Source organism: Pelobates fuscus, chromosome 10, assembly GCF_036172605.1.
Source record: "Pelobates fuscus isolate aPelFus1 chromosome 10, aPelFus1.pri, whole genome shotgun sequence".
Taxonomy (NCBI): Eukaryota; Metazoa; Chordata; class Amphibia; order Anura; family Pelobatidae; genus Pelobates; species Pelobates fuscus.
The window spans coordinates 13,742,568-13,767,116 of NC_086326.1; the positions used below are offsets into that span (position 1 = coordinate 13,742,568).

General features: G+C 40.2%; 1 protein-coding gene across 1 annotated transcript; it reads left to right on the forward strand.

Moving 5' to 3' along the window:
• Window positions 1–382: 382 nt before the first annotated feature.
• Window positions 383–18,024, forward strand: TWNK (twinkle mtDNA helicase). The gene is made up of 5 exons (XM_063435119.1): window positions 383–1,778; window positions 9,379–9,619; window positions 14,039–14,146; window positions 15,596–15,737; window positions 16,218–18,024. The coding sequence occupies exons 1-5, from the start codon at window positions 470–472 to the stop codon at window positions 16,467–16,469; spliced, it is 2,052 nt and encodes a 683-aa protein (XP_063291189.1). The 5' UTR covers window positions 383–469; the 3' UTR covers window positions 16,470–18,024.
• The last annotated feature ends 6,525 nt before the right edge of the window (window positions 18,025–24,549 follow it).

The window sequence follows — 24,549 nt, forward strand, 5'->3', positions numbered from 1 at the left end:
GACTGGGAACCCTCCCCAGCCAGACACCATCAACACTGACTGGGAACCCCCCCCCCCAGCCAGACACCATCAACACTGACTGGGAACCATCACCACTGACTGGGAACCCTCCCCCCCCAGCCAGACACCATCACCACTGACTGGGAACCCTCCCCCCCCAGCCAGACACCATCACCACTGACTGGGAACCCTCTCCCCCCAGCCAGACACCATCACCACTGACTGGGAACCCTCTCCCCCCCCCAGCCAGACACCATCACCACTGACTGGGAACCCTCCCCCCCCAGCCAGACACCATCACCACTGACTGGGAACCCTCTTCCCCCCCCCCCAGCCAGACACCATCACCACTGACTGGGAACCCTCTCCCCCCCCAGCCAGACACCATCACCACTGACTGGGAACCATCACCACTGTCTGGGAACCCTCCCTGCACACTCTGCATGGAGCCCAGCTCTTAGTGATCCAGATGGCGCTACCTGTGAGACCCCTGCTCTGCTTTCTGGCTGAGATTTCCAGGAGGACCCGGGGCCCCTGCCTGTCACTGATTGTCCCTGCCAGGACTTACAGACTGCTCCCCTGCCTCCGCAAGCAGTCTGGGCCTCAGTATGCCAGCATGGACAGTGTCATTAAAGCCCAACAGAGGAGCTTTAAGAAGGGTCTTTTGTCCACCCTGGATGCAACTTTAAGTCCTGTCACTGCGACAGAAATCCGCCATTATTTAAGGACAAACAACATTTCTTTCCACGATGGTTACAGCTGCATCCATGTGCCCAGCCCTTTCTCTCTTAATCCAGAAAACTGTCTTTTTATTGATAAGACAACCGGGCGCTTCTTGTGTAAAGACACGTTACTGGAAGGTTCCTGGCAGGACTACCAGGATAGCTTAGCCCTAATACTGAAAGAGGACTACCAGTACCTCAGTCCTGATTATATGGCCAGTTTATTGGGGGATAGTGACAGTGAATCTGTTGAAGAACAGATGAATGACATGGAAGTGCGTAGGATTTGGGACAGAGCTGTTTGGTTCTCTGACCTTGAAGAAGAAGATGCACAGATCATAAAAACTATGTTCAACATTTCAAAGATTCCGAATAATACCCTAAAGAAGTTTGGAGTCAAGTGCTACTTTCCTACCAAAAGTCTTGTATTCTCTTGGAACAGTCCTAGGGACTCAAGCTTAAAGGGTTTGAAATTGTTGTCCGCTGAATGTCGAGATCAATGTGTCCATTACATTGAAACAACCTACCCAAGGCCTGCCCGATATAATAATTTGTTTGGACTTTCAGTAATTGGTAAAAAGGAGACTGAAGTTGTAATCACCAGCAGAGAGGTGGACAGTTTGGCAGTGCACCAAGCCACTGGTGTAACAACAGTGGCCTTGCCCCGTGGAATAACCTGTTTGCCCCCTATTCTGTTGCCCTATCTGGAACAGTTTAAACGCATAACTCTCTGGCTCGGAGATGACCTTCACTCTTGGGAAGCCTCCAAACAATTTGCTCGAAAACTAAACCTTAAGAGATGTTCACTAATACGGTCTGGTGACAAACTGCCTACACCACTGCAGGCATTTAATGAAGGCTTAAATTTAAATAAACTCCTTAAAACAGCTTTTCCGGCAAACCACAAATCTATCATTTCTTTTCGTCAACTAAGGGAGGAAGTATTTGGTCAGCTGGAGAATGTTGACCAGATTTCAGGGGTCAAATGGGCCAGATTCCCTGAATTAAATAAACTACTTAAAGGCCACCGTAAAGGGGAACTGACTGTGTTTACAGGTATATATGTAGGTTTATAATGTGTGTTGTCTTACACTCGCATCCAGGGTCTGTTACGACAAATGAAAGAAAAAAATAATTATAATTCTTTATATTAAATTCAAAGTTGCATATGAACATACTGTATATCTCTACTGGAGAAAATGCTGATCTTACATGCAAAGAGTACTTGTCCATTAGATGCCAAAGTATGCACCCATGACATTATGGGGTGGCGAAGTTGCTGCAACACTTAAAGGTTGGAGGCAGTCTTAACCCTGCATCGTGAGAAATTACTGGTATTGCACCCAAACCACTTTAACCCCATAAGGACACATGGCATGTGTGTCATGTCACGATTCCCTTTTATTCCAGAAGTTTGGTCCTTAAGGGGTTAAGTGCAGTGAGGGTCAGTACTTTGCAGCATTAATCAGCCCAGTAAATGCTGAAAAAGTATACTGGAGAGGAGGATTCACTTCTCAGGTGATGGTTCTCCTTTAAACTTGTCCAAAGCAAAAAAAATAGTAATCTGTTACATGTGTTAACCCCTTAACGCCGTTACGGCGTTCCATGCCGTCGCGCTTTAAATGGGCTTTAAAGCCGTTGCGGCGGCATGGAACGCCGTAACGGTTTAAGCCCCCCAGGAGCCAGCAACTACTCACCTCCGCCGCGATCCTCTTCTGGGGGGCTGCCTGAGAGCCCAGGCAGCCCCACTCCGGCAAATGAGGCCCCCGGGGGCCATGTGATCGCTCTCAAAGAGCGATCACATGGCCCCCTATAGCTGGCTATGGATCTGCCAGCAGGGGGACTGTTTGAAATATCAGACAGTCCCCCTGCTGGTAGGAGGTGTAAAAAAAATAAAATAAACATGTTTAAAAATAAATTAAATATATTTTAATATATATATAATATGTATATATATATTATATATATAATATATATACATATTATATATATGTAACGTCATGCAAAGTGTATTTTAATATTAATATAAGTATATAAATTAATATTAAAATACACTTAGAATGACGTTACATATATATAATATGTATATATATTATATATATAATAGATGTACATATATATATTATATATAAATACGTATAATTAAAATAATAAATAAATAAAATAATAAAATAAATAAATAAAATATTGAAACAAAATGTAATATAAATTATATATGCATATGTAATTTCATTCTAACTGTATTTTGTTATTAATATATATATATCGGTAACAAAATACACTTAGAATGACATTCTATATATATCTATCTATGTATAAAATACAAATAACCGCAAATATATATATAAAGATAAATACATATAATTACATAAAAGATTACATTAGTATACACGTAGAATTTAAATACCTATAAATGCATATATATTAAAATTCTACGTGTATATTTAAATAATCTTTTAATGTAATTATGTGATTTGATTAATTAAAATTTGATTGACATGCCTGACAACACAGGGAGAAAGTGCAGATAATTTAATTCGCAAGCACTATATTTGACCCTGTAACTCTCCAAGACACCATAAAACCTGTACATAGGGGGTACTGTTTTACTCGGGAGACTTCACTGAACTCAAATATTAGTGTTTCAAACTGGTAAATTGTATTACAACAATGATATTTTAAGTAAAAGTGACGTTTTTCGCATTTTTTACAAGCGAACGGCACTTTTATGGTCTATATTATTGTTGTAATATGTTTTACGGTTTTAAAACACTAATATTTGTGTTTAGTGAAGTCTCCCGAGAATAACAGTACCCCCCATGTACAGGTTTTATGGTGTTTTGGAAAGTTAGAGAGTCACATATAAGGCTTGCATTTCATTTTTTTCACATTGAAATTTGCCAGATTGGTTATGTTGCCTTTGAGAGCGTATGGTAGCCCAGGAATGAGAATTACCCCCATGATGGCATACCATTTGCAAAAGTAGACAACCCGAGGTATTGCAAGTGGGGTATGTCCAGTCTTTCTTAGTAGCCACTTAGTCACAAACACTGGCCAAATATTAGTTTTTTGCTTTTTTCACACAAAAACAAATATGAACGCTAATTTTGGCCAGTGTTTGTGACTAAGTGGCTACTAAAAAAGACTAAACATACCCCACTTTCAATACCTTGGCTTGTCTAATTTTTCAAATGGTATGCCATTATGGGGGTAATTCTCTTTCCTGGGCTACCACACCGTCTCAAAGGTAACATTACTAATCTGGAAAATTTCAATTTGAAAATGGAACGTTCTATATTTGACCCTGTAACTTTCCAAAACACCATAAAACCTGTTAATGGGGGGTACTGTTGTACTCGTGAGACATCGCTGATTACAAATATGTGCATTTTTTTGCAGTAAAACCTAACAGTATTATGACATTCACAGCTAAAATGGCAGACGGAAATACAAATTTAAAAAAAAATCTTGTTTTCTCACCTTTTTTTTAATTTTATTCATAATAAATTATGTTCCATATATGAATAGTTAATGATAGATTAAAGCCCTGTTTCTCCTGAACAAAATGATATATAATAAGTGTGGGTGCATATAATTTGAAAGAGGGGAACTACGGTTGAACAGACATATAGCGCAAATTCCAGTTTTTGTTTACGTTTTGTTTTGATCAGAACGTGCACTATTGACTCCGTCCTGAAGGGGTTAAACAGGGTTCCACGTTGCTCATACTAAAATACTAGCCTGATTTGAAAATTCCTTTCCAAGGGGGCATTTTAATTATTTTTAAAAACCTCAACATGTCAGCTGCAGATAGTGAGTGGGGACTGTCATTGTTTTTGAAGACTCCAGGCTAGGTACACCATTTGAAGCAGAACTCTGGATTAATTCAGTGTTGTATTTTGCTACTGTCCTAATTTTAGAATGTGAGAGCATTTTGTATATAAAGTTACCATTAACGGTGTTTGCATTCTTACTGATGGCTCTGATCTTAGAGCCAATTTACTGAGGAAGGGTTAGGAACTATAGCTACGTTGTTTTTCTTCTATTTTAGTCATGCATTCTGCATTACATTATTAATAGCTTTTTATATGAGAGACACACCTAATAAACTAAACATTCTAGGTTTCGTAGGATGAATCCTTGTTACAGGCCAATTAAAAAGAACACCAAGCACACCAGTAAATGTAATTGTTGATATGTCTTTAACCACTAGATGGCACATTTACTGTGATCACTATGTGAACTATGCATGTTTGCTGTAGCAGTTCTTGGATCTGTAAACTGTCATGATATCACAGAATCCAAAGCAAAATAGTCACCAGTTTTATCATGATTTATATGTGGGTCATTTTTATCTAATTCAGTCAATGAAATGATGATTCTGTAATTATTAATCTATCATAGTGTGACACACTCTTGATACATTCTATAAATAAGAAGCTTAAAATACTCTGACATGACAGCTGCAAATGCACAGAGAGGACACAGTATAATTTCCCTATAATCATCTTCTTCCAGGCAATGAAGCCATTATACTTGGTTTGTTCATTTTATTAACCCCCTAGTGAGACTGTTTTTCAATTTTCTTACCGTTGAGGACCAGGGCTGTTTTTACATTTCTGCGGTGTTTGTGTTTAGCTGTATTTTCCTCTTACTCATTTACTGTACCCACACATATTATATACCGTTTTTCTCGCCATTAAATGGTCTTTCTAAATATACCATTATTTTTATCATATCATATATAATTTACTCTAAAAAAAATTATAATATATGATGAAAAAATGTAAAAAAAAACACTTTATAGAAACTTTGACCCCCAAAATCTGTTACGCATCTACAACGGCCCCAAAACACCCATGCTAAATAGTTTCTAAATTTTGTCCTGAGTTTAGAAATGCCCAATGTTATCATGTTCTTAGCTTTTTTTGGAAAGTTATAGGGCTATAAGAACAGGTAGCACTTTGCTATTTTCAAACCATTTTATTTCAAAATTAACGCAAATTACATTGTAACACTGATATCTGTCAGGAATCCCTTAGTAATCCTTCACATGATCATATATTTTAAAAGGCAACCTAAGGTATTAAACTTGGGGTATTTTGACTCTTTTCATGCAACCATTTTACCACCAATCTTTGCCAAATTAAAAAAAAAAATTGATTTTTTTTTTGACACACATAGTAATTTAAGAATACATGTACTGAAACGTTAAGGGTTACTGCCAAAGAACACCCCAATATGTGTTTAGCAACATCTCCTGAGTACAGTGATACCCCCCATGTATAGGTGTGTCAGGTTCTCTGGGGGCTAAAATACCTTATTTGAAGGGTGCACATTCCAGTTTTCCAACTGGGAATTTTCACAGCTGGTCATCATGCACCCATGTCCTATTTGGGACATTTTTGAAGCCGGCCAATGTAATTTACCCCCATCAAACCACATATTTTTGAAAAGTAGACAACCCAAGGTATTCAATATGGGGTATGTCCAGCCTTTTTTAGTAGCCACTTAGTCACAAAGACTGGCCATAGTTAGCATTTATATTTGTGTGTTAAAAATGCAAAAAACTATCATGAATGCTAACTTTGTCCAGTGTTTGTGATCAAGTGACTACTAAAAAAGACTGAACAATACCCCATTTGCAATACCTTGGGTTGTCTTCTTTTGCATATGGTATGCCATCATGGGGGTAATTCTCATTCCTGGGCTACCATACGCTCTCAAAGGCAACGTAACCAATCTGGCAAATTTCTGTGTGAAAAAACTGCCTTATATTTGACCTTGTAACGTTCAAAAACAATATAAAACCTGTACATGGGGGGTACTGTTATACACTAGAGACGTTGCTGAACACAAATATTAGTGTTTCAAAACAGTAAAACTTATTACAACAATTATATCATCAGTGAAAGTGCCGTTTGTGTGTGAAAAATGCAAAAAGAAAGTCACCTTCACTGACAATATCATTGGTGTGATATGTTTTACTGTTTTGAAACACTAATATTTGTGTTCATTAAAGTTTACTGAGTAAAACTATCTCCCATGTACAGGTTTTAGAGTGTTTTGGAAAGTTACAGGGTTAAATATAGAGCTAGCAAATTAAATTATCTGGACTTTCGGCCTGGGATGTCAGCCAGGTCCCCCAAATTGCGATCAACAAAATTACTTAATTATGTAAAAATATTACATAAATATGCACGTAGAATTTAACTCTCTCTCTCTCTCTATATATTATTTTTTTTTAAGTCTACGTCTATATTGAAATTATTTAAGTAATTATGTATATATTTTGTTTTATTTATATATACATAGATATATAATTTAATTCTAAGTGTATTTTGATATAAATATATATATTATCAAAATACAGTTAGAATAAAATTATATATATATATAATGTTTTAAAATTATTTTAACATTATTTTTTAATTTATATTTTGGAATATACCGTATATACTCGAGTATAAGCCGACCCGAATATAAGCCGAGGCCCCTAATTTTACCCCTAAAAACTGGGAAAACTTATTGACTCGAGTATAAGACTAGGGTGGGAAATGCAGCAGCTACTGGTAAATTTCTAAATAAAATTAGATCCTAAAAAAATTATATTAATTGAATATTTATTTACAGTGTGTGTATAATGAATGCAGTGTGTGTATAATGAATGCAGTGTGTGTGTATGAATGCACTGTGAGCGTATGAGTGCACTGTGTGCGTATGAGTGCACTGTGTGCGTATGAGTGCAGTGTGCGTATGAGTGCAGTGTGTGCGTATGAGTGCAGTGTGTGTGTATGAGTGCAGTGTGTGCGTATATATTAATTGAATATTTATTTCCAGTGTGTGTATATAATGAGTGCAGTGTGTATGAGTGCTGTGTGTGTGAGTGCAGTGTGTGTATATGAATGAAGTGTCAGTGTGTGTATATGAGTGCAGTGTGTGAGTGCAGTGTGTGTATATGATATGAATGAAGTGTGAGTGTGTGTGATGCAGTGTGTGTTTGTGTATGTGTTGGTGGGTGTGGGCATTTAATATATTATTAATTATTTTTTTTTATTTTTTTTATATTATTTTTTTTTTTGTATTATTATTTAATTATTATTATTATTTTTTTTTAATTATATTATTTTTTTGTCCCCCCTCCCTGCTTGATACATAGCAGGGAGGGGGGCTCCTTCCCTGGTGGTCCAGTGTCATTGGTAGTTCAGTGGGGGGGAGAGGGGTGCTGGCAGAGCTGTACTTACCTTTCCTGCAGCTCCTGTCAGCTCCCTCCTCCTCCGCGCGGTCTGTGCAGCTCCCTCTGTCAGCTCCCAGTGTAAGTCTTGCGAGAGCCGCGGCTCTCGCGAGACTTACACTGGGAGCTGACCGAGGTGCTGAACGGACGGCGCAGAGGAGGAGAGAGCTGACAGGAGCTGCAGGACAGGTAAGTACAGCTCTGCCAGCCCCCCCTCTCCCCCGGTCTGTATTATGGCAATATAAATTGCCATAATACAGACTCTGACTCGAGTATAAGCCGAGTTGTGGTTTTTCAGCACAAAAAATGTGCTGAAAAACTCGGCTTATACTCGAGTATATACGGTATAGAATTACCGTATATACTCGAGTATAAGCCGACCCGAATATGAGCCGAGGCCCCTAATTTTACCCCAAAAAACTGGGAAAACTTATTGACTCGAGTATAAGACTAGGGTGGGAAATGCAGCAGCTACTGGTAAATTTCTAAATAAAATTAGATCCTAAAAAAAATATATTAACTGAATATTTATTTACAGTGTGTGTATAATGAATGCAGCGTGTGTGTATGAGTGCAGCGTGTGTGTATGAGTGCAGCGTGTGTGTGTGTGTGTGTGTTGCAGTGGTGGGGGGGTGGGCAATTTTAATATTTATTTATTATTATTTTATAATTATTTTAATATTTTTTTAAATTATTATTCATCTTATTTTTTATTTTATTTATTTATTTATTTATTTTTCGTCCCCCCTCCCTGCTTGATATATGGCTGGGAGGGGGGCTCTTACTCCCTGGTGGTCCAGCATTGGTAGTTCAGTGGGGGCTGCAGAGAGCGTTACTTACCTGTCCTGCAGCTCCTGTCAGCTCTCTCCTCCTCCGCGCCGTCCGTGCAGCTCCCTCTGTCAGCTCCCAGTGTAAGTCTCGCGAGAGCCGCGGCTCTCGCGAGATTTACACTGGGAGCTGACCGAGGTGCTGAACGGACGGCGCGGAGGAGGAGAGAGCTGACAGGAGCTGCAGGACAGGTCAGTAACGCTCTCTGCAGCCCCCACAGCCCCAGTCTGTATTATGGCAATGCAAATTGCCATAATACAGACTATTGACTCGAGTATAAGCCGAGTTGGGGTTTTTCAGCACAAAAAATGGGCTGAAAAACTCGGCTTATACTCGAGTATATACGGTATATATACGTGTGTAATTTTACTCTTAAGTGTATTTTTATATTAATATATGTATATCAATAAAAAATACTTAGTATGACGTTATATATAAGATGGATATACACATATTATATCATATATCTCTTATATATATATTTTTTAATTCGTTGATTTTTATATTTTTTTATTTTACTTTTTTCACCAGGAAATTCTTGTCAGTAGAACTATTGAATTTTCATCTTAATGTTCTTGCTTTCCTTTTCCAAAGGTCCTACTGGAAGTGGCAAAACAACCTTCATCAGTGAGTACGCACTGGACTTGTGTATTCAAGGAGTGAACACCCTGTGGGGAAGCTTTGAGATTAACAACATCCGTCTGGCCAAGCTCATGCTGACGCAGTTCTCTCTTCTACGATTGGAGGAGCAGTTGGACAAATACGATGAGTGGGCGGATCAATTTGAGAACCTACCTCTTTATTTTATGACCTTTCATGGACAACAAAATATCAAGTAATGCACAATTTCTCTCTGTTACTTGAAAAGCAATCTAGATTAGTGTTAATTTAAAGGACCACTCTAGTGCCAGGAAAACATACTCGTTTTCCTGGCACTAGAGTACCCTGAGGGTGCCCCCACCCTCAGGGACCCCCTCCCGCCGGGCTCTGGAGAGAGGAAGGGGTTAAACTTACCTCTTTTTCCAGCGCCGGGCGGGGAGCTTTCCTCCTCCTCTCCATCTTGATCGCGACGTCATCGGCTGAATGCGCATGCGCGGCAGGAGCCGCGCTCGCATTCAGCCGGTCGCATAGGAAAGCATTCATAATGCTTTCCTATGGACGCTTGCGTGCTCTCACTGTGATTTTCACAGTGAGAATCACGCAAGCGCCTCTAGCGGCTGTCAGTGAGACAGCCACTAGAGGATTTGGAGGCTGGATTAACCCTCATTATAAACATAGCAGTTTCTCTGAAACTGCTATGTTTATAAAAAAAAGGGTTAATCCTAGAGGTACCTGGCACCCAGACCACTTCATTAAGCTGAAGTCGTCTGGGTGCCTAGAGTGGTCCTTTAACTCTGAAAGTTATTTCCAATGCTGTTTAATACGGTGGACATTAAAAAAGAAAGAAACAAAAAAATATAAGTACTGTCAGTGTGTCTATTTTGGCCTTAAATTTGAAATCCGCGTTTAGTTTACGGTGATTCTCACTTTATTGAATAACATTGGTTGTTGTGTATTTTCTTACCCCTGGTTGTTATCTAGTTGTTTTAGAATTGTACTTCTGATGATTCTTAGCAGGTACTGGTGTTTATATGATGTTGACTAGTGTGTGATTAGTGTACTTGGGGTCATGGGATATATACTTTATCACATACATACATTTTATCTATTATTACTCAAGGAGTTCTTGATTCAGTGGTGCTGGAGACTTCTCCAACAGAGAGAGGGTCACTATCTGTTTTACCGAACCCCAACTTTCCTGCCCACCTCCGATCAACTCTACCCAAGAACACCTCAGTCACTGCACACCTCCGTCACCACCTTCTCGGTCACTGCACACCTCCGTCACCACCTTCTCGGTCACTGCACACCTCCGTCACCACCTTCTCGGTCACTGCACACCTCCGTCACCACCTTCTCGGTCACTGCACACCTCCGTCACCACCTTCTCAGTCACTGCTTTTCTTTGGCCAGTTAAAAAGTCCAATAATGTCCTATGTTAACATGCAGGTGACCCCCCTCCCTGCCCCGAAGAGGAAGTGGGAGATCACTAGGCAAATGTAGATCTGTAGTAACCTAGCTTTAGCTAACTAACTGTTGTTTAACAACAGCTGATTGAAAACCATCTTAATTTGCAGTTAATTTGCAGTCATACAATAAGGCAAACTCTTCTAAACTAATGGAGAAGTTCACTAATTGTGGTAAATGTGCTACTGAGTTGCAAAATCAAGTTAGATTATTTTTCCAATGTGCTTATTTAAGTCTGCATTTAGCAATTTCATTGGAAATTCAACACAATGTACTGTTTAGCAAAAAATCCAAAAATGTCTATATATATTTTACCCATTCCAGCCTGCAGAATGTGCAACACAGTAACACTTATGTTTAAAAATCAAATATCACTTTTTTTTGTTTGTTTTAACTTTTGTTCTGTCCAATTTTATACAGACTACACATAAAACACATAATTACTTGCTTCTTGTTCACCAAGAAATGTAACTTAACAATAATGTTATTTGGGGTAAAGGTAAAGACCCCAGGGGGATACTAAAATCAGAATTGCTTTGTGGAACTTGCAACGGGTGCGTGGAGTGAACCTAGTCTGTTAGTAACAAGCAGTTATTCAGGGACAGAAGGACAAATCTTATTATAATATAGGTGTTACGTTGACAGTCTTAAGAGCAAAATGGGTGCAACCATTGCCCCAAAAATACTTACAAAAAAAATAATGCAAGGCTCTTCAAAACATTTCCAACATTATCTCCAACCTATAATATTTATAAGTAAAAGAAAGCTATAGTTGATAAAACAACCAATCACATACAACACCCAGTGATGAATACAAATTGTATACTTCACAATATGCTAAAAGATGGATATCCGAACATAGATGGCAATTACACAACACTCAGGAATCTACAAAAGATAGATATAACCATACATAGTGTAATCTGTATATAAATATGGAAGCAAAGTGGTATGTATACACTTACAAGTGTAGAGCCGTACTAGGCTCTGTATTAACAGCTTCTGGGTGCCAGCACTGGCCACGATTATTCATCCACAGGTAGGCTTGGAGTAGACCTCAAAAACGTTTAATTATTAAATCAAAAAAGGCTTTTTAAAAAGTATGGCATATAATTACGACATATAAAAGCAGTGTGTAAAAACCAGCATAAAAGATATATATAAACTACCGCAACAACATATAAGTCCTTCAAAATGTGCAAACACGTTTCAGCTTCTTAAGTGCAGAAATAGACGGTCCTGTTACTGCCTCATATAAAGGTCTCCCACGTTTGTGGGTCACTTCCAGCGATCATATGATGCCATTTCCGGTTCAGCATTGAATGAGTTCTTTCTAAATCGAAAATGCTATCCATTTTAAAATAGGGCAGACTTGCCCAAAAAGTATAAAAGTCCATCCCATATTGTGCAACCTTACAAATATTAATAAAAGGTATTTTATAACAAAAGATCCAAATAGTGTATATGATGCATAAATACCCTTAAAATATTTCAAACTGAGTGCATATAATATATTGGCAATATCTCCATTTAACAAACATTATAAAAAGTGTACAAACTAAAAATCTAAATTCAAGCCATTAGGGCTTAACGTATCTAACTCAAATATCCATTTACTTTCCACCTTGCGGAGTTCCTTGAAATTGTCATATCCTCGCCAATGTAATTATATATATATATATATATATATATATATATATATATATATAAAACTCAAATGGGTCAGATCACTATTATGTACTTTGGCAAAATGGGCTGATACACTGTGTTTAGTGTATTCCCTCAAGTATGCGGGTTTTCAGACTTCTTGTCGTCATACCTACATACTGTAAACCAGAGGGGCACCAGAGGACATACACCACATTGGTGGAATGACAAGATAAGGTGCTTTTAATTTTATATTTCTTTTGGGAGATATTAGATTTAAATTCAACTTGTGTTGTCTTTTTACATGCTGATAAACACCTTGAGATAAATTAAAAACATTATCCCTGGGTGGGTCCTTAATACAACTTTTACCTATGATATTTTTGGCCCCTCTAAAGACAATATTTGGTCTACCGCCCAATATTTCGTTCAAATCCTTATCTGTTTTCAAGATATGCTAATATTTTTTTTTTTATATGTTTAGAATCCCCATTAAATTCTAAACTAATGGGAACCCTACTTTTTGTAACTTTTAATTCTGGATTTATCGACATATCCCTCTTATATGTTAAAAAGATTCTCCCTATTTAATGTCTGTACTTCCAACTTTTGTTTTTCAAGAGTTTCGACGTCAGTTTTTTTTTTTCTTAAAAAAACATTGTTAAAACCTTTTCGCTGTAGTTCAGTAGCAATCTGATGTATTGTCCTTTAATAATATTATTCAGCCATGGTGGATAATGGCAATTGACTAAATCTATATAACTATTGACCCCGACCTTCTTGAAAAACATTTTTAGTTTTTATAACCTATTTTTTACGTAAATTTCTAAATCTAAAAATTGTTCCATTTTAAAACTGTTAACTAGTTAGAATTATGCCCCATTGATTATTATTTAAACAGGTTAAAATTATTTTAAAAGATCCACATTACCGTTTCAAATGGAAAATAAATGTCATCAATATACCTGCAATAGAGAAAAAAAAGTTCGCACACCAGACACCCTCTGTCAACAGGAAGGATTCCTCCCAAAACTGCACCCAGTTAAGCCAACCTATTTATGCCAACTTGGTTCCCATCGCATTGCCAATAAACTGAAAAAATAAATGTCTGTCAAACCAAAAATAATTATTGTGTAAAACAATTCTATTCTCATCATGATAAAATCTATTTATCCCACTGGGAAACACCTCAAAATCATATACACACCATATAATCAATTATTGAAGCACCTATATACCTACTGCTTTACAGTGTTATTGTTGTGATTACAATATTTATGCCCCTCTTTGTGACCTAGAGTTATTGAGCGATTATGGTCTAAAGGAATGCCACGGTCATTTTGTTCTGTTAAATAAACCACTAACATGGTAACATTGGAGTCATGCAGGCAAGGATGTAAATAAAATAATTACATTTTGTGCTAATATTGTCACCGCAGACAGACTTGTACCCACCTAAAGCAACTCTCTATCGCACACTGTGCGTGCAGACACTAACTGTATGCTGGAATGTTTAACCATTTTCTGTTTCTTACTGCAGGTTGGTACTGGACACTATGCAGCACGCTGTGTACATGTATGACATTAATCATGTGATCATTGATAATCTGCAGTTCATGATGGGTCAGGAAAACCTCTTTTCTGATAAGTAAGATTCTGCAAATTCTGTACATTTTACATTGTGTTTTTCTTCTTCTTGTAAGTAAATTTAAGCAGGGAATTCTTCACCTCATGTCTCTGTTTTTGTATGTCCGTTACTTGTTGTTATCCCTTTATATAATTGTAAAGTGTTGCAAAATATGTTGGCTCCATATAAATGCTACTAATAATATTAGCCCACCTCTCTTGCTGTCTTCTGCTGTAATTGTTCCTGCACAAACCTTTATTCCTTTAACACAGGGTTTGACAAACTGCTTTGGGCTACAGCTCCTTGAAATATCACTACTGCTGATAACATTACTCAAATGTAGAACTCAATGGAGTACACATTCCCCCAACTTCTGCAAACCAATTGTTAGGATTTTAAATGTGTTTGAGTTGCTATTAAAGTTTTCAAAAGATTGTATTCCTGGTTTACAGAATAATCTCTTGAAAACAAGAGAAATCTCAATGTATCCTTTCTGGTAAAATATTTTATAAACCAATAAATAATCCAAGCTATTAAATGATCGCCTCTGACACCCATAAACTAGAAATATATCATGTGAAATGTTTTGTGCACTCTTTTTATTTTCTCCTGTTTGTCTCTAATCTATCCCCTTTCCTTCTGAAACTGTGTAGTAACTGCTTAACTACTATAAGTGTGTGCCAGGTTTATAGCAAACACACACATTATTTCTCTGTAATCCTAAATTCAGTCTGCCTTTGTGAATCACAAATTATAAACGCCCTTATGGGTATCACATGCCATTTAAGCACATATTTTTTAAGTCACCTGCTGTATAGAGAGCACCTCCCAATATGCATACTATAGGCTGCAATGCACATTACACTCAGCCAGCAAAATTCTTGTTGAGCATGATGAGAGATGTTAGCAGCAGATGAGGTGCAGGTGTGACACGTAGCATAATCCAGCAGTTCAGTTTAATGTCTGACCACAAACTCACTGTAAGGTAATAAATGATGACTAACGATCTTACATCCAGCTAAATACAGTAGGTGAAGTATGGATTTTGTTTTATCGTCACATTTAATACCTGATCTTCGTTGGCTGAGATTGTGAAAGTTAATATTATGACCATAAATCTCCCGGCATGCCAAATACCCACACATTTTAATTAAGCTTGTGTTTTTTTTTGTGTATATTCAACCAGTTTTCTTCAGCCTTTCTCCATCTCACTCCAAAACTGTAGTGTTTTCTTTATTTATTTTTATTCACAGACATAATGACCAGAGTTGCAGTTCAGCTTTTTACTGTAGAACGCTGACAATTGAACATTTGAGTGCTCAGAGAGCTCAGCTATAGAGACATGTCAACACAGCTAGAACTTCATTAGAGTTTATTATTATTTTGTTTTTCTTCATACTTGATAAAATGTTTTTACATGGAGACTCCCGCCTCCTTTCCTCACTGCCTTAATCTTGGCATTGGTTCCAGATTTGCGGTTCAGGATTACATGGTCGGTGCCTTCAGAAAGTTTGCTACTGAACATAATTGCCATGTGACGGTGGTCATTCATCCCCGGAAAGAAGATGACGATAAGGAATTACAGACGTCATCTATTTTTGGATCAGCAAAAGTAGGTTAATATTCTATCACTCTGCTTTTTTAACAACGTTAGCCATTATTCTCAGCCGGCCTTAACAATTGGCTTAGCATAAGGGGAGTGGTCCTCAAAGACCGGAGTTCCAAAACGTTAGGCATTATGTATTCCTACACAGCTTTCCTTCTCCTGCCCAGTTTGTGTCTGCAGTTGAGTTTTTTTTTTTTTTTTTTTTGGTGTGTTTGATACTCATAGGGAAACAAATTTGTGTTTTGTACTTTATAGTTCTAGGTAGATAGTTAAGTAAAAATATTACTGTTTATTTAGAAATCACCAAAGATTTTTATTTAGAAATCACCAAACTATGCTACTGCCTTTTTCATGTTTATTTTTTTTTTTTTTGTTTATATCTGATTGTAATTTATCTGCTATTTCCTTTAATAGCCAGGCCTGGTTTATTCTCTGCTGTGAGTTGGAGTAGATACCATACCTTCAGTATGCTTTGTTTAATTGCAGGCCAGTCAAGAAGCTGATAATGTTCTCATACTTCAAGATCGGAAACTGGTGACCGGCCCAGGCAAGAGGCATCTTCAATTAGCAAAGAATCGATTTGATGGAGACGTGGGTATCTTTGCTCTGGAGTTCAACAAGTCCTCTCTGACTTTTTCCACTGGCAAAAACAAAGCAAAGCTGAAAAAAGTCAACAAAGACAATGAAATGCAGATGGATAACCCTTTAGAAGTGACCCCAAAAAAGAGCAAGAAGTAGACACACACTGACTTTTTGTTAGCACTTAACGAAGTGGGCCGTTCTGCCCAGATGAACAGCTCTGAATCCAAGGACCATATTAGATCCTAAAGCTAGCCGTTCAAGCTGTGAGTTTTATAACAGAATGTTTCTTACTAATCAGGAGCACTTATACTGACCCATTACTTCAGAGGTGACAATAGACTTCAATGGAGGAATCATTTTTCTACAGACATCAAACTACACTTTCATAAAAGGGTCAGAATTGATTATTAAAATCTCTTTCTAACATTTCAAGAGACCTCTTGTTCTGATACGGGTCAGGGAGGACCTCGTATGTTTAAGCTACTAAAGAAAACTGACATTTTGTATGATTCTGATCACAAGAATTTTTGTATCGTTTGTCTTGCATTCTTGAGGTGGGAGATGCCTTTATGGTGGACCTTCCCTTCTCAAAATGTGCAAATGACAAAGTTCACTTTAGGTTATTAACATGTAATCTATACATTGGAATATACATTTACTGAAGTAAATTATTAACATTTTCTTACTACCTCATCTTGCTGGCTGTATGGCAGTAGCAGAGATATAAAGGTTCAAACAATGAATGTTCTGTAAAGAATGTAATCGTGGTGAAATTAAAGGGGCACTATAGTGTGTGGAACACAAAGTGTGTTCCTGACACTATAGTTCTAAAGCCACCGTTTAGGTGGTCGGCCCCTCTTACCTAAGGTTAGACAGGTGATTTTCTTACATTTTTCCAGCATCGCTCCTCGCATCTGGTCACATCCCCGATCCACCTCTTAGGCTGACATCATAATTGGAAAGCATTGTGATTGGCTAAGATTCTGATGATCTCAGCCAAGGAGACGTGTGGTGCCAGATTTAAACGCCGCCCGTGCCAATCAGCATCTCCTCATGTATCAATACATTTCTAGGGTTCAGAAGTGCAGCACTGAATCAGGAAGCACATCTAGTGACCGTCTGAGAAGTGGCAACTAGAGGTGTTCCTAGACTGTTTGAATTAAATTAAAAAGCCTGTAGGGACAGTTTATACTAAGCAGAACGTTGTTCTGTAGTTGGTCTGGTGACTATAGTGACTCTTTAAATTATGACGCTTATCAGAAAAAGAATTTAAAAAATAATGTAAAACATTAAACAAAGTAAATTTAGAATGCTGTTAGTTTATTATCAAACATAAAATATTCTCATGTTTGCATGAGGAGGAGAAGCAAGTAGTCGTGATAAGGTCTGCACGTGTCTGTATTCACATATGTGTACTGAGTTACATATCTGCCCTTCTAGTACCTGCAGCTATCCTGTGACAGTACATATAATATCTGGAAATTCATTCATATGCCTAGAAACGAAGCCCATTTTGTACCCAATATTCTTTCTTAAGACTAGTGTGTATAGCTTGCTGAGCATCATGGGACATGTAGTCCACAAACAAACTGGATTTCCAGTTCTGTAGGAAATACAAAAGAATACAAAATTAAGGATTTCTGGTTTTCTTCATGTACACTATTTGTCTGAAAGGGACTCGATCTGCAAAGCGCACATGATCATACATTAAACAATGGCCATATACATGCTTAGTGCGTGGCAAAGTGTGATTTATTATGGCTGTCATTTAAATTAAAGAATTGGTTAGGGTTGCAATGGTTTGTTGGACTAGAAATGTTTTTTTCGGGCAAAGTATTTTACAAATTGACAGGGTTGTCAAAATATAAGTGTTAAATAAACCATACTTGGTTCGGTATTTGCAAGTTTGTTTGTGGAATAGAGATTATTCCATTTTGTCCTCAAGACAATGGCAAATGATGTGTATTTATGAATCAGACTGTTTAGAACCAGCTTTTACTTTGTCAATGAAAAAGTAGGCTGGTTGGCCAAAGGAAAATAAAAGTCCTCCTTTTCATTTCTCCAGAATACTTTGCATTAAAACTGCCAGCACGTGTTGCTATAATACTTGGCACACAATAATTGAAATATGAATGGTCTGAAAAATGCAATACGGTATTAATCTTTTTATCTTGGGTCAAAGCTTTATCAAGACTTTATAACATTTAATTTTGCACTGCCTGTTTTTTTGTTTGTTGTTAATGTAAAATGCAACGTGTATGATGTGATAAAAATGAAACATTTTCTCTAAATTGCAGTGTTATTAAAAAAATCCACATTTACACAAAATCGTTTTTATTAAACTGTAAAAGTTGCTACCAGTAAAGTCTTTTCAGGAACACCTCTCCCTCACTTGCTGTAGCACTTCACAAGTTTAAAAAATCTCGCTGCACAGGGACATTTACAATGTATCATGCATAGTACACAAATTAATGTTATTGATCAAAGTGGATATAGTGTGTGAGGCCTCTCCGCTCGCTGGAAGTTACTGGCGATAATGGAGTTTATTGCTCGAAGTGGATATAGTGTGTGAGGCCTCTCCACTCGCTGGAAGTTACTGGTGATAATGAAGATTATTGCTTGAAGTGGATATAGTGTGTGAGGCCTCTCAGCTCGCTGGAAGTTACTGGCGATAATGGAGGTTATTGCTCGGAGTGGACATAGTGTGTGAGGCCTCTCAGGTCGCTGGAAGTTACTGGCGATAATGGAGTTTATTGCTCGAAGTGGATATAGTGTGTGAGGCCTCTCAGCTCGCTGGAAGTTACTGGTGATAATGGAGGTTATTGCTTGAAGTGGATATAGTGTGTTAGGCCTCTCCGCTCGCTGGAAGTTACTGGCGATAATGGAGGTTATTGATTAAAGTGGGTATAGTGTGTGAGGCCTCTCCGTTCGCTGGAAGTTACTAGCGATAATGGAGGTTATTGATCAAAGTGGGTATAGTGTGTGAGGCCTCTCCGTTCGCTGGAAGTTACTAGCGATAATGGAGGTTATTGATCAAAGTGGGTATAGTGTGTGAGGCCTCTCCGCTCGCTGGAAGTTACTGGTGATAATGGAGGTTATTGATCAAAGTGGGTATAGTGTGTGAGGCCTCTCCGCTCGCTGGAAGTTACTGGCGATAATGGAGGTTATTGCTCGAAGTGGATATAGTGTGTGAGACCTCTCAGCTCGCTGGAAGTTACTGGCGATAATGGAGGTTATTGCTCGAAGTGGATATAGTGTGTTAGGCCTCTCCACTCGCTGGAAGTTACTGGCGATAATGGAGGTTATTGCTCGGAGTGGATATAGTGTGTGAGGCCTCTCCACTCGCTGGAAGTTACTGGCGATAATGGAGGTTATTGCTCGGAGTGGACATAGTGTGTGAGACCTCTCAGGTCGCTGGAAGTTACTGGCGATAATGGAGGTTATTGCTCGAAGTGGATATAGTGTGTGAGGCCTCTCCGCTCGCTGGAAGTTACTGGCGTTAATGGAGGTTATTGCTCGAAGTGGATATAGTGTGTGAGGCCTCTCCACTCGCTGGAAGTTACTGGTGATAATGGAGGTTATTGCTCGGAGTGGATATAGTGTGTGAGGCCTCTCAGCTCGCTGGAAGTTACTGGCGATAATGGAGGTTATTGCTCGAAGTGGATATAGTGTGTGAGGCCTCTCCGCTCGCTGGAAGTTACTGATGATAATGGAGGTTATTGCTCGAAGTGGATATAGTGTGTGAGGCCTCTCAGGTCGCTGGAAGTTACTGGTGATAATGGAGGTTATTGCTCGAAGTGGATATAGTGTGTGAGGCCTCTCCGCTCGCTGGAAGTTACTGATGATAATGGAGGTTATTGCTCGAAGTGGATATAGTGTGTGAGGCCTCTCCGCTCGCTGGAAGTTACTGGCGATAATGGAGGTTATTGCTCGAAGTGGATATAGTGTGTGAGGCCTCTCCGCTCGCTGGAAGTTACTGATGATAATGGAGGTTATTGCTCGAAGTGGATATAGTGTGTGAGGCCTCTCAGGTCGCTGGAAGTTACTGGTGATAATGGAGGTTATTGCTCGAAGTGGATATAGTGTGTGAGGCCTCTCCGCTCGCTGGAAGTTACTGATGATAATGGAGGTTATTGCTCGAAGTAGATATAGTGTGTGAGGCCTCTCCGCTCGCTGGAAGTTACTGGCGATAATGGAGGTTATTGCTCGAAGTGGGTATAGTGTGTGAGGCCTCTCAGCTCGCTGGAAGTTACTGGCGATAATGGAGGTTATTGCTCGGAGTGGATATAGTGTGTGAGGCCTCTCCACTCGCTGGAAGTTACTGGTGATAATGGAGGTTATTGCTCGAAGTGGGTATAGTGTGTGAGGCCTCTCCGCTCGCTGGAAGTTACTGATGATAATGGAGGTTATTGCTCGAAGTGGGTATAGTGTGTGAGGCCTCTCCGCTCGCTGGAAGTTACTGGTGATAATGGAGGTTATTGCTCGGAGTGGATATAGTGTGTGAGGCCTCTCAGCTCGCTGGAAGTTACTGGCGATAATGGAGGTTATTGCTCGAAGTGGATATAGTGTGTGAGGCCTCTCCACTCGCTGGAAGTTACTGGTGATAATGGAGGTTATTGCTCGAAGTGGGTATAGTGTGTGAGGCCTCTCCGCTCGCTGGAAGTTACTGATGATAATGGAGGTTATTGCTCGAAGTGGATATAGTGTGTGAGGCCTCTCCGCTCGCTGGAAGTTACTGGCGATAATGGAGGTTATTGCTCGAAGTGGATATAGTGTGTGAGGCCTCTCCGCTCGCTGGAAGTTACTGATGATAATGGAGGTTATTGCTCGAAGTGGATATAGTGTGTGAGGCCTCTCAGGTCGCTGGAAGTTACTGGTGATAATGGAGGTTATTGCTCGAAGTGGATATAGTGTGTGAGGCCTCTCCGCTCGCTGGAAGTTACTGATGATAATGGAGGTTATTGCTCGAAGTAGATATAGTGTGTGAGGCCTCTCCGCTCGCTGGAAGTTACTGGCGATAATGGAGGTTATTGCTCGAAGTGGGTATAGTGTGTGAGGCCTCTCAGGTCGCTGGAAGTTACTGGTGATAATGGAGGTTATTGCTCGGAGTGGATATAGTGTGTGAGGCCTCTCCGCTCGCTGGAAGTTACTGGCGATAATGGAGGTTATTGCTCGAAGTGGGTATAGTGTGTGAGGCCTCTCCGTTCGCTGGAAGTTACTGGTGATAATGGAGGTTATTGCTCGAAGTGGATATAGTGTGTGAGGCCTCTCCGCTCGCTGGAAGTTACTGGCGATAATGGAGGTTATTGCTCGAAGTAGATATAGTGTGTGAGGCCTCTCCACTCGCTGGAAGTTACTGGCGATAATGGAGGTTATTGCTCGGAGTGGACATAGTGTGTGAGGCCTCTCAGGTCGCTGGAAGTTACTGGTGATAATGGAGGTTATTGCTTGAAGTGGATATAGTGTGTGAGGCCTCTCCGCTCGCTGGAAGTTACTGGTGATAATGGAGGTTATTGCTCGGAGTGGATATAGTGTGTGAGGCCTCTCCGCTCGCTGGAAGTTACTGGTGATAATGGAGGTTATTGCTCGGAGTGGACATAGTGTGTGAGGCCTCTCAGGTCGCTGGAAGTTACTGGTGATAATGGAGGTTATTGCTTGAAGTGGATATAGTGTGTGAGGCCTCTCAGGTCGCTGGAAGTTACTGGTGATAATGGAGGTTATTGCTCGGAGTGGATATGGTGTGTGAGGCCTCTCAGGTCGCTGGAAGTTACTGGTGATAATGGAGGTTATTGCTTGAAGTGGATATAGTGTGTGAGGCCTCTCAGGTCGCTGGAAGTTACTGGTGATAATGGAGGTTATTGCTTGAAGTGGATATAGTGTGAGGCCTCTCAGCTCGCTGGAAGTTACTGGCGATAATGGAGGTTATTGCTCGGAGTGGATATAGTGTGTGAGGCCTCTCCACTCGCTGGAAGTTACTGGTGATAATGGAGGTTATTGCTCGAAGTGGGTATAGTGTGTGAGGCCTCTCCGCTCACTGGAAGTTACTGGTGATAATGGAGGTTATTGCTTGGAGTGGATATAGTGTGTGAGGCCTCTCAGCTCGCTGGAAGTTACTGGCGATAATGGAGGTTATTGCTCGAAGTGGATATAGTGTGTGAGGCCTCTCCACTCGCTGGAAGTTACTGGTGATAATGGAGGTTATTGCTCGAAGTGGGTATAGTGTGTGAGGCCTCTCCGCTCGCTGAAAGTTACTGATGATAATGGAGGTTATTGCTCGAAGTGGATATAGTGTGTGAGGCCTCTCAGGTCGCTGGAAGTTACTGGTGATAATGGAGGTTATTGCTCGAAGTGGATATAGTGTGTGAGGCCTCTCCGCTCGCTGGAAGTTACTGATGATAATGGAGGTTATTGCTCGAAGTGGATATAGTGTGTGAAGCCTCTCCGCTCGCTGGAAGTTACTGGCGATAATGGAGGTTATTGCTCGAAGTGGATATAGTGTGTGAGGCCTCTCCGCTCGCTGGAAGTTACTGATGATAATGGAGGTTATTGCTCGAAGTGGATATAGTGTGTGAGGCCTCTCAGGTCGCTGGAAGTTACTGGTGATAATGGAGGTTATTGCTCGAAGTGGATATAGTGTGTGAGGCCTCTCCGCTCGCTGGAAGTTACTGATGATAATGGAGGTTATTGCTCGAAGTAGATATAGTGTGTGAGGCCTCTCCGCTCGCTGGAAGTTACTGGCGATAATGGAGGTTATTGCTCGAAGTGGGTATAGTGTGTGAGGCCTCTCAGGTCGCTGGAAGTTACTGGTGATAATGGAGGTTATTGCTCGGAGTGGATATAGTGTGTGAGGCCTCTCCGCTCGCTGGAAGTTACTGGCGATAATGGAGGTTATTGCTCGAAGTGGGTATAGTGTGTGAGGCCTCTCCGTTCGCTGGAAGTTACTGGTGATAATGGAGGTTATTGCTCGAAGTGGGTATAGTGTGTGAGGCCTCTCCGCTCGCTGGAGGTTACTGGTGATAATGGAGGTTATTGCTCGGAGTGGATATAGTGTGTGAGGCCTCTCAGCTCGCTGGAAGTTACTGGCGATAATGGAGGTTATTGCTCGAAGTGGATATAGTGTGTGAGGCCTCTCCGCTCGCTGGAAGTTACTGGTGATAATGGAGGTTATTGCTCGAAGTGGGTATAGTGTGTGAGGCCTCTCCGCTCGCTGGAAGTTACTGGCGATAATGGAGGTTATTGCTCGAAGTGGATATAGTGTGTGAGGCCTCTCAGCTCGCTGGAAGTTACTGGTGATAATGAAGATTATTGCTCGGAGTGGATATAGTGTGTGAGGCCTCTCCGCTCGCTGGAAGTTACTGGCGATAATGGAGGTTATTGCTCGAAGTAGATATAGTGTGTGAGGCCTCTCCACTCGCTGGAAGTTACTGGCGATAATGGAGGTTATTGCTCGGAGTGGACATAGTGTGTGAGGCCTCTCAGGTCGCTGGAAGTTACTGGTGATAATGGAGGTTATTGCTTGAAGTGGATATAGTGTGTGAGGCCTCTCCGCTCGCTGGAAGTTACTGGTGATAATGGAGGTTATTGCTCGGAGTGGATATAGTGTGTGAGGCCTCTCCGCTCGCTGGAAGTTACTGGTGATAATGGAGGTTATTGCTCGGAGTGGACATAGTGTGTGAGGCCTCTCAGGTCGCTGGAAGTTACTGGTGATAATGGAGGTTATTGCTTGAAGTGGATATAGTGTGTGAGGCCTCTCAGGTCGCTGGAAGTTACTGGTGATAATGGAGGTTATTGCTCGAAGTGGATATAGTGTGTGAGGCCTCTCCGCTCGCTGGAAGTTACTGATGATAATGGAGGTTATTGCTCGAAGTGGATATAGTGTGTGAGGCCTCTCCGCTCGCTGGAAGTTACTGATGATAATGGAGGTTATTGCTCGAAGTGGATATAGTGTGTGAAGCCTCTCCGCTCGCTGGAAGTTACTGGCGATAATGGAGGTTATTGCTCGAAGTGGATATAGTGTGTGAGGCCTCTCCGCTCGCTGGAAGTTACTGATGATAATGGAGGTTATTGCTCGAAGTGGATATAGTGTGTGAGGCCTCTCAGGTCGCTGGAAGTTACTGGTGATAATGGAGGTTATTGCTCGAAGTGGATATAGTGTGTGAGGCCTCTCCGCTCGCTGGAAGTTACTGATGATAATGGAGGTTATTGCTCGAAGTAGATATAGTGTGTGAGGCCTCTC

Excerpts from the sequence above, each read along its gene's own strand:
- TWNK (XM_063435119.1), top strand. The coding sequence starts at position 470 with ATGGCGCTACCTGTGAGACCCCTGCTCTGCTTTCTGGCTGAGATTTCC. Across the intron at positions 1,779-9,378 it reads GGAACTGACTGTGTTTACAG|GTCCTACTGGAAGTGGCAAA; the intron begins GTATATATGTAG and ends CCTTTTCCAAAG. Across the intron at positions 15,738-16,217 it reads CTATTTTTGGATCAGCAAAA|GCCAGTCAAGAAGCTGATAA; the intron begins GTAGGTTAATAT and ends GTTTAATTGCAG.